The following is a 10677-nucleotide window of genomic DNA, read 5'->3' as shown; positions in this document are numbered from 1 at the left end:
ATTTTCAGAAGCCAGAGTGAAAGAGTGGTATATTAGCTGCCCATCAGTGAGAAACCACCACACTGCTCATACCTATTGCTGGTACCAGCTTTGAAAGAAGAGGCAGGATTTCAGGCAGTGCATTGGAGAGATGCTGTTTAATTAAGGAGATGCTAAGACAGAGTCAGTGCTGATGTACAGTGCTGACACACAGGGAGGCAAAGGATGTGCAGAGTAAACAGAGCAGTTTAATACTCAGGAGATGCAGGATGAATAAAATACCTTTCTAGGAGTGTAATAAATGGAAATGACACTGAAGATATTATAACATAATGAGAATGTAAGTAATTATTAGGCCTGCAAGGGAAAATAAAAGGAAGTCATTTGTGGAGAAAGAGGAAAAAATTATGAATCTTAAAAAAAATCCACGTAATCAGTTTCCTAATAGCACTCCTGAGCTCATTGTTTCTCATGCTGTAGATGAGGGGGTTCACTGTTGGGGGTACCACTGAGTACAGAACTGCCACCACCAAGTCCAAGGATGGGGAGGAGATGGAGGGAGGCTTCAGGTAGGCAAACATGCCAGTGCTGAGAAACAGGGAGACCACAAACAGGTGAGGGAGGCACGTGGAAAAGGCTTTGTGCTGGCCCTGCTCAGAGGGCATCCTCAGCACGGCCCTGAAGATACGCACATAGGAAAGAACAATGAAACCAAAACAGCCAAATGCTAAACAAACACCAACCATGCCAACCCAAACTTCCCTGAGGTAGGAGTCTGTGCAGGAGAGCTTGAGGATCTGGGGAACTTCACAGAAGAACTGGTCCAGGGTATTTCCTCCACAGAGGGGCAGTGAAAATGAATTGGCAGTGTGCAGCAGAGCATAGAGAACCCCACTGCCCCAGGCAGCTGCTGCCATCTGGGCACAAGCACTGCTGCCCAGGAGGCTCCCGTAGTGCAGGGGCTTGCAGATGGCAACGTAGCGGTCATAGGCCATGATGGTTAAAACAAAATACTCTGCTGATATCAAGAATAGAAATAGAAAGACCTGTGCAACACATCCTGCATAGGAAATGACCCTGGTGTCCCACAGAGAATTGGCCATGGCTTTGGGCAGAGTGGTGGAGATGCAGCCCAGGTCGAGGAGGGCGAGGTTGAGGAGGAAGAAGTACATGGGGGTGTGGAGGCGGTGGTCGCAGGCTACGGCGGTGAGGATGAGGCCGTTGCCCAGGAGGGCAGCCAGGTAGATGCCCAGGAAGAGCGCGAAGTGCAGGAGCTGCAGCTCCCGTGTGTCTGCGAATGGCAGGAGGAGGAACTCGCTGATGGAGCTGCTGTTGGACATTTGATTCCTTTGGGCATGGGGACCTGTCCGAGGAGGAAAATACAGCAAGATATTATGCCAGATTCTGTGAGGAAAACTCAGTTTCTTGTATAAACCTCGGAAGAGTGTGCTGAGGTCAAAATAATCCAATTTCAATGTGCAGATCTCCAAAATCCTCAGATATTGGGGGTTGTCTCAGTTCTCCCCACGTAGCAAGAGACAGACAGATCATTGCAGCTGACCTAGTTGAGATGTCCAGTAGCATTTCCATGCCTTTATCTCTCACATGTCTTCTCCATGGATAGCACAGAGCTGCTATGGCAGAGCTGTGCCCTAGTGGAGGACAGCCTGCAGCCCAGCAGAACCAGTGAAGGAAAAGAGTGGAATGCCCTAAACATGGGGTGACCTGAACACAGAGACAGCTCATTCACAGCTCCACACACAACATTTCCACAACCCTACACATCAGGAGGGGACATGGATGCTTTTCCTCCATTAACATATCTGCATGGCAGAACGTGCAGGCTCCGTGTCTGAGCTGTACCTGAATTACATCGCTGACTCCAAAGGCGACTCGTTAATAAGTTCCATGCAATTATGTCTAGACATCTATGCTGGGGGAGGGGAAGAGTCCAGGGGGCTGTACTGTGGATGGCATAAGCAGTGCAGGGATGGCAGGGAGGTGCCCAAATCGCCTCTGCCATGGAGGTACTGGGAGCAGCTCGCTGCCCATGGCTCTGCTGCCTGCCGCTGTCCCTGCCTGCAGCTGGGTCTCTGTCCCCACGCCTCCTGCCTGCAGCTCACAGCCCCCATCCCACCCACTGGGTGCTCAGCTCTGCCTGAAGACACCTCCTGGCAGCAGGGCTCTGCCCAGGGGCAGCTCGCTGGGGGCACATCCTAGAGCCCAGGTCACACAGACCCTGCTGACATTGGGCAAGTGGTGGTGGAGCTTTCTGTGGTCTGAGGGGCAGGATAGGGACTTACTGGGGGTTCTTGAAATCTTCTCAGGATGCCTTAGGACTGTAAGGCTTTTCTAGAAAATAACATCATTTATTTCTATTTTCACTGAGCCTAAAAGAGAAACTGAAAAGAGAAGCTAAGGAAAGATGAGAGTGAAATTATCTTGGTGTTCTGTGGATCTGTGAGCAGGCTGCCCCAGGCAGCAGCCTCCCGCCAGCAGCAGGACCCTGCCCTGCCAGGGGGGCTCCTTCCACCCGCAGCTTCTCCCCGCAGCGCCCTGGGCAGCTCCCCGGGCAGGCTGAGTGCTGAGCCTGGCAGGCGGCAGAGGCCCTGCCCCAGCACACAGCCCCTGGGGCACAGCAGGGACCCTGCTCTGCACCACAGCCCTGGACACCCCTGCCTGCACCCCCGGCTTCTCCTGCCTCCAGGAACTGCGGCTGCATTGCCCTCCAGCCAGAGACTTACTGGGTGCAGGGCTGGGAAGTCTTCTCCCGCAGGGAGCTCTGGGCATGCTGCCACTTCTGCCTGCCTTTAAGCACTGTGTCTCTGCAGGCAGTGCCCCCAGCCCTGCTGCGCTGTGCACAGGAGCTGCTCCTGGGCAGAGCTGTCTCTCTGCAGCGCTGCCCGCTTGCCAGGAGCTCCCCTTGGGCCCAGGAGCCCAGCCCAGCTCAGCAGCAGAGGCCCAGCCCAAGGCCTCCCTTGCTCTGCCCCCCACCAGGCTCCCTGCACATGGTCCTGGGGCTCCAGGGCTCACGGCTCCAGGATGGCAGCAGGGTCTCCCCTGGGGAACACACTTGGAAGCAGACAAAGCAAACACTGACTGGCCCTCTCTAAACACTTTGCTGACTGATTCCTGCAGCAGGAATTGCCCTAACTGGGTGTGTAGGGGTACAAGACATGCCAAAGTTCCTCTCTGTATTTCAATTTATTCATCAATGAAGTGGATGATGTGCACCCCCAGCACCTTTGTTGATGACACAAAGCTGGGAGGAGTATCTGAGATCCCGGCCCCGAGTGCTCCCTTCTCATGGGCCAGCTGCAAGCTGTGAAGCCGGGGGTGCAGGCAGGGGTGTCCAGGGCTGTGGTGCAGAGCAGGGTCCCTGCTGTGCCCCAGGGGCTGTGTGGCGGGGCAGGGCCTCTGCCGCCTGCCAGGCTCAGCACTCAGCCTGCCCGGGGAGCTGCCCAGGGCGCTGCAGGGAGAAGCTGCGGGTGGGAGAAGCCCCCCCGGCAGGGCAGGGTCCTGCTGCTGGTGGGAGGCTGCTGCCTGGGGCAGCCTGCTCACAGCTCCACAGCACAACCAGGGTGTATGCAAGGGGTCTTTGTAAGAGGAGAGTCAGGGCATGGGTTAGGTGCTTTAGTCACAGATTTCCTCAGACTCTGCTTTCAGTTTTCTCTTCTCTGGCTCACTGGAAATCTAAGTAGAGGCTGTTATTTCCCAGAAGATTCAGAAACTCCTGAGCCCTCATAAGGAGGTTTATAAGGATACCCCATTAAGTCCCTTTCCTGCCCCTCAGCCCATAGAAAGCTCCACCATCACCCCTTGCACAGTGTCAGCAGGGTCTTTGTGCTCTGGGCTCTAGGACGTGCCCCAAGCGAGCTGCCACTGGGCAAAGCCCTGCTGCCAGGAGGTGTCTGCAGGGCAGAGCTGAGCACCCAGCGGGTGGGGTGGGGGCTGTGAGCTGCAGGCAGGAGGCGTGGGGACAGAGACCCAGCTGCAGGCAGGGACAGCTGCAGGCAGCAGAACCACAGGTAGGGAATGAGAGGGAGCTGCTCCCAGAAACTCCATGGCAGGGTAATTTGGGCACCTCAGTGCCATCCCAGCACTGCTGATGTTTTCCATTGCCTTGACTGCCATCCAGCAAAGCCTCTGCCCCCACAACTATGGGATCTCAGGCTGCGTTGTCCCCTTGGCAGCAGGACCCTCAGAACAAAGAACCCCTCCTCCCCCCCCAGAATCCATCTTTCACTCCATTTCCTGCATCCCTCACTAGGAACCCTGTGCCCTTCTTCTGTTTCCCCTCTCATCCATCTTGCCCTTGCTATTCCCCTCAGACTTCCTGGGGAGTGGGTTTAAAGATAGAGCTCAAACACCGGAATACTGAGTCCTGCTCTGGAGGTGAATCCCTGGGAGCAGAGTGCCCAAGCTGTTCTAGCCAAAATGGCTCTGGTCACTGCAGTGCCTAGTGCTGGGAAATAATCTGTCTCTGTTCAGGTCACTGTGGTTTATTTTCATCCAGCAGGGGTTTTCCTGGGGTTATCCTGCTGTAGGATGTTGAACACCCTCCCTGTATTACAGGTACACTGCATCTGAATGAAATTATGAGTTTCAGAATGGGTCACCGCCTTTCCCAGCAGTGCTGAATCCAATGGAGCTCATGTGCAGAGGTCGTGGCTCCAAACAGTGCTCAGCCAGCACAAACCAGAGCTTCATCCAGAAAGGAGAATGAAGATGCTGCTGAGAAAGTGAATAATTGTGGAGGTGGGTGAGAAAGAAAGAGTGGTGCTGAAAGTGGTTCTCTGAGATTTGCTCAGAGAACTCTGCCAAAGATCCTTGTGTCCTTTTGTCTTTGGACAGGCCCCAAGGCCAAGAGGCATCAGATGTCCAACAGTAGCTCCATCTCCGAGTTCCTCCTCCTGGCATTCGCAGACACACGGGAGCTGCAGCTCCTGCACTTTGCGCTCTTCCTGGGCATCTACCTGGCTGCCCTCCTGGGCAACGGCCTCATCCTCACCGCCGTAGCCTGCGACCACCGCCTCCACACCCCCATGTACTTCTTCCTCCTCAACCTTGCCCTCCTTGACCTGGGCTGCATCTCCACCACTGTCCCCAAAGCCATGGCCAATTCTCTGTGGGACACCAGGGCCATCTCCTATGAAGGATGTGTTGCCCAGGTCTTTCTGTTTGTCTTTTTGGTCTCAGCGGAATATTTTCTTCTCACTGTCATGTCCTATGACCGCTATGTTGCCATCTGCAAGCCCCTGCACTACGGGAGCCTCCTGGGCAGCAGAGCTTGTGTCCAGGTGGCAGCAGCTGCCTGGGGCAGTGGGGTTCTCAATGCTCTGCTGCACACTGCCAATACATTTTCCCTGCCCCTCTGCCAAGGCAATGCTGTGGACCAGTTCTTCTGTGAAATCCCCCAGATTATGAAGATATCCTGCACACATTCCTACCTGAAGATTTTTTGGGTAGTTGTGGTTGGGGTCTGTTTAGCGTTTGGCTGTTTTGTTTTCATTCTTTTTTCCTATGTGCAGATCTTCAGGGCTGTGCTGAGGATGCCCTCAGAACAGGGCCAGCACAAAGTCTTTTCCACATGCCTCCCTCACCTGTTTGTTGTCTCGCTGTTTATCAGCACCTGCTTTTTTGCTTACATGAAGCCCCCCTCCATCTCCTCTCCATCCCTGAACCTGGTAGTGGCAGTTCTATACTCGGTGATGCCTCCAACATTGAACCACCTCATCTACAGCATCAGGAATAAGGAGCTCAAGTGGGCTATTAGGAAAGTAGTTTCATGGATGTTTCTCAATAGTGACAAATTTCCCCTCTTTCCAGAAGTGACTTAACTTGGTACCTCCCCTCAGGCCTGGTCTTTCTTTCATTATCAATATTGTTATTGTTCTCTTTGGTATCATTTGATTTATTATGCTCTTAGAGCAATATCTCTTTTTCACCCTACTTCTGCGGAGGATTGAGACTCCCTGTTGCTCTTGAGGGTCTATAAATATGTGTCTAAGAGAAGGTCTGAGTAGTCTCTTACATAGCATTTGCAAAATAAAATGGGATCTCTGCAGTGCACTGTCTAAAGTCTTGGCTGTTTTTTCAAGGTTGTTACCAAGCTTTCCAGAAGCTTGTGCCACTTTCCATCACCTATCAGACACTTTCCATCATCTATCAGTGGTCATGGTCATCCAGAGAGTTTCTAGGTGAGTAGAGACTTGCAAATGTGATGCCAATCTTTAAGAAAGGTCATAAGATGGACCTGGAGAACTACAGGTCTGTCAGCCTGACCTGGGTGCCAGGAAAGGTGATGGGACAGGTCATCTTGAATGCAATCATGCAGCATATGCGGGACCACCAGGGGATCAGGCCCAGTCAGTATGGGTTCAAGAAAGGCAAGTCCAGCCTGACCAACCTCATCTCCTTCTATGACCAGTGACGTGTCTGGGGGATGAGGGAAAGCCTGTTGACATAGTCTACCTAGACGTCAGCAAGGTCTTTGACATGGTCTCTGACAGTATTGTCCTGGAGAAGCCAGCAGCCCATGGCTTGGACAGGCACACACTTTGCTGGGTTAAAAACTGGCTGGGTGGCTGGGCCCAGAGAGTAGTGGTGAATGGAGTGAAATCCAGCTGGTGACCAGTCACCAGTGGTGTTCCCCAAGGGTTGGTGTTGGGGCCCATCCTCTTTAACGTTTTATTGATGATTTGGATGAGGGAATTGAGTGCACCCCCAGTATGTTTGCTGATGACACCAAGGTGGAGGGAAGCGTCGATCTGCCAGAGGGTAGGAAGGCCAAGCAGAGGGACCTGGACAGGTTGGATTGATGGGCAGAGGCCAGTGGGATGAAGTTCACCATGGCTAAGTGCTGCGTCTTTCCCTTTGGCCACAACAACCCCATGCAATGCTACAGGCTTGGGGCAGACTGGCCTGAAAGCTGTGCAGAGGAAAAGGTTGGATGTAGTACTTAGGGACATGGTTTAGTGGGTGATATTGGTGGTAGGGGGATGGTTGGACCAGAAGATTTTGGAGGTCTTTTGCAACCTTAATAATTCTAAGATTCTGTGCTTCTTATTATGCACAAGTCCATGGTTTCCTGGTGCTTTGCCAAGCCTAGGAAGTGTCTGAGGAAGAACTGGTTGGTGCCCTATATTCTCCAGCCCTTAATGCAACCATCTTTCCAGTTGGGTGGCATCAAAACTATGCCTGTGCCCTGTGTCAGGGCTTTGACTGATGGAAACATGGCCCAGCAGCCGCAACAGTTTGCTGCTGTTCCTCTGGCTGTGTCCAGCACATGTCCATGAGACAGTCTTCCCCACCTGCGTGCTGAACCTCAGCCCAAAATTCATCAACAAGTCCTCATCTTGGGTCCACCCCAAGGACTGGAATGCAGCAGTGACCGCAGGAAGGACGAGCCCTCTCCTTGGGCCTGTCCATGGCTGGATGCCTTTGTATGCTCCACAGGCAAAGGGAGAATATCCATAGCATGCTAATGCCCCTTTCACTTTCCTGTGCCTTTGGGAGCCTCAAAAACTGTCCCTCAGACCGAAGATCTAGCCCAGCATCTTGCATAAGGAAGCTGGAGAAATTCTCTCAGAATTTCTAATACTCTCCTTGTTGCAGGAAGAATGGCCAAAAACACAACAGACACCCATGTGGTCAGATCACACTCTCTCTTTATTACCTGAATAGCCTGACTTTTATAGCAAACTTAACAGGGGTGGATAGTGTCTCACACAATATTATTGGTCAAAAGCAGTCAAAAAACTGCAAGAAAACAACCCCACCTGCAAGAAAACAACCCCCTTGTGATTAGCGGTCACGTAGATCCCGTCCTTGAAGCCAGCTGCTGGCAACAATATTTTTTAAATTCTTCAATCAGGCGATGTGGGAACACTGTCATGGGAACTTCTCATAGTCGTCCTGGCAACTCAGTTTGCTCAGCTGCAGCAAGTCATGGCCTCCTTGCTGTTTCAAAAATCCCTCAACACATCACCTTCGCAGGATCTGAGGAAAGGCTGTCTGACCTCTGTCTTGCCTTCGTGCAAGATAGGAGTCACATTTGCTTTCTTCAGTTGTGCTCTGGGCCTCTTTCTAAGGCTGTGCTCTGGGTTTCTGGGTATTGCTTGGAGTCTGGCACATGGAGAGCCATGGTGCTATGCAACTGTACACCCACAAAGATTTGGCCAGCTCATAAAGAGGAAGGACGAAAGGGAAGTCCTATCAGGTGTGGCCATTGGTGGACAGCAAAGAGCTAAAGGCAGGACCTATCCTGCCCCTCTAACCTTCATCGCTCTCTGCTCCATTTAGATCTGATGTGGAGATTTGCAATGTGCCAATACATGCATGTCCTGGGAACACAGTTTCACTATTTAAGGTTTTGGGAAGGAACGTGTTTGGGAAAATGTGTGCAAATTTGGATGAGAATTCATAGACAAGCCTAAAAATTCTGAAAATTAGTGCATTTCATTTGTTTTGTCTCTTGTCTTCCTTCTGTAAATCAAGAGAGCTCCAGATTTCAACATGTGACTCTCTGAGTACAAAAAAAGAATATCAGGAAATGAAGTCCTGGGAAAAGAGTGGTTTTAGTGGCCTTGAAATCTGTGCCTGACACAAAAATATATATAATTTCAATTTCTCTAAGGTTTTCCATTGTGGAAATTGAGCTAAGTGGAGGTAATATGGGTTTAATATGGAGCTGAAGAGTGTCTTTTATTTCTTACTGGACTGTGCCTTTTATTTTTCATTGCTGTCAGTTAAGACATTACCTTCAGTGCCTGCATGTAGCTCATTCTCTGAGGAAAGCAGCTGGGAATTGATGCCAAAGGGCTGGAAAACATTCCAATGCAATGCTAGTGGAAAAATATCAGAGCTTATCACAGCTGCTGTCAGTCCCAGGAGGCTGATGAGAGAAAGGGTGGGGCTGAGGAGTAGGGTTGAAGACTGTGCATAGAGTGCCTGACAGAAAGGGTCTTGGTTTCCCTACAGGCTGAGTCCGTTAGCAGACATTCAGGATCAATACCAGTTGGAGATTGTTGATATCACTTTAACTGTAGGCAGACAACTAAAGAAATAGCAGAAATAATAAATCCTTTTCTATATTTTGTATTATTCTTATTCTTGAAGTCTGTCCCTTTAAGGAGACTCCTGGCATCTCCCTAATGAACCCCATAAGAATTGAAGACTTAGAAGAATTATTCCTTGGTTTGTGAGGGAGTTTTGCATGTTGATTCGCCCTCTGCTGCCAGGTTCCTGAACTGCAGATCCTGAAAGCTTGAGCAAGGCTCTCAAGAAGTAAAGACAGAAGCAAGCCTGCAAATGTCTGAGGGTCTTGGCCAGCCCCACTGAGGGCCATCCCAGAAGAGGCCATGAGGGCAACAACGAGACAAGGTGCCCGTCCCTGGAGATGGTGAAGGAGAAAATCAGAGGCACTGGCTACAGGTGGAAAATCAAATGGGGAGGTGGATCTGAAAGCCCTTGATGTGTTCAACCAAGGGGGATGGCCAAGGCCTGAGCGCATCCCCTGGGAAGGGGGATCCTGCACTTCCTGGGCTCTGTAGGGCTCTGGCAGGGGCAGTGTGATGTGGGGGTGTGCAATTCCGAGTGTAGGACACTGGTAGGACACTTGCCAGGCTCTGTGGGGTTGAGGAGGTAACAAGGCCCTGGGGCTGTAAGGGACCAGTGTCCGCTGGTGGGCCTCAGTAGAAGAGGCTGCAGCTGTAGCCCTGAGGCCATCAGTTCCACTAGGGGGGCTCCAGCCCCACTATGGCCCTTTGTTATCCCCCTCCACAGCCTGTCCTAAATTTTCCTCTACCTGTGCTTGCATCCCTGCAGACTTTTACCATACACTCACATTCTCAGTTCAGTCTGGCCTGATGATTGCCGTAGCTGTCCTAACTTCTCTCCATCCTTACTGTCTGTGTCTTGAAATGCAACCATGTGTTCTTTCTGAGGATTTACCAATACCCATGGTTTCCCCACAACACATCAGGCTTCTTCCAAAGCCTGACCCTGTTGGTCCTCTGTCAGCCAATATGTCCCAGACCCACATTTGCCTGAATCATCTCTGCACTGAATCTCTACATTGCAGCCCTGAACTCCACATCATCCTTCTGGGATGGAAAAGGACACACTAGATAAGGTACAGCTGTGAAGACAGTGTGGCACATGGAGAAGTCCACAACACAGAAGGTACACCTGCAAGCATCCGTGGCCGCTGGTAATTCCATGACACAGTAGGTAAAGTTCTGAAGGGAATAACACTCATGAATAAGGCTGTGTTGGAACAGGTACACCTCTAAAGGGCTGTGGCCGGTGGACGAGCCCAGGCTGGAGCAGGGGTGAGGGGAGGAGCTCATTGCAATGTCAGATTCTGCGGCCTGGTCTGTGCTGTGGTTTAACCCAGCAGGCAGATAAGCACCACACAGCCATGTTCTGTAGGAGGTACCACTCGAACCAATAGCAGAGGAGCCTCACAAGGAGCAGTGCAAGTGCAGCAGTGACCTAACCTGAGCTGGCATTGGTGCCCTCTCACTCCATGTAACATAAGTCTTCTCCTGTCCTTTGGGGTCACAACAACAGATAGAACCCAATTCATGGACTAAATGGACTCCTTGAACATTTTATAAAGATTTCAGAGAGGTGGCCCATAGACTAAGGGAATGATATCTGTGTTTTAATTGTGGGGTGCTGATTAATTAAGAT

At 51.4% G+C, this 10677-nt stretch overlaps 2 protein-coding genes across 2 annotated transcripts; one reads left to right on the top strand and one right to left on the bottom strand.

The window, feature by feature from the left end:
• Positions 1–359: 359 nt before the first annotated feature.
• Positions 360–1586, bottom strand: LOC137846817 (olfactory receptor 14A16-like). The gene has a single exon (XM_068664928.1). It carries the CDS (start codon positions 1317–1319, stop codon positions 360–362), a length of 960 nt encoding a protein of 319 aa, XP_068521029.1. The 5' UTR covers positions 1320–1586.
• Positions 1587–4856: 3270 nt separating this feature from the next.
• LOC137846815 (olfactory receptor 14C36-like) lies at positions 4857–5819 on the top strand. Its single transcript, XM_068664927.1, has one exon. It carries the CDS (start codon positions 4857–4859, stop codon positions 5817–5819), a length of 963 nt encoding a protein of 320 aa, XP_068521028.1.
• The last annotated feature ends 4858 nt before the right edge of the window (positions 5820–10677 follow it).

Source organism: Anas acuta, chromosome W (genome assembly GCF_963932015.1).
Source record: "Anas acuta chromosome W, bAnaAcu1.1, whole genome shotgun sequence".
In the NCBI taxonomy this organism is placed as follows: Eukaryota; Metazoa; Chordata; class Aves; order Anseriformes; family Anatidae; genus Anas; species Anas acuta.
This window is presented reverse-complemented; position numbering and strand designations above follow the sequence as displayed.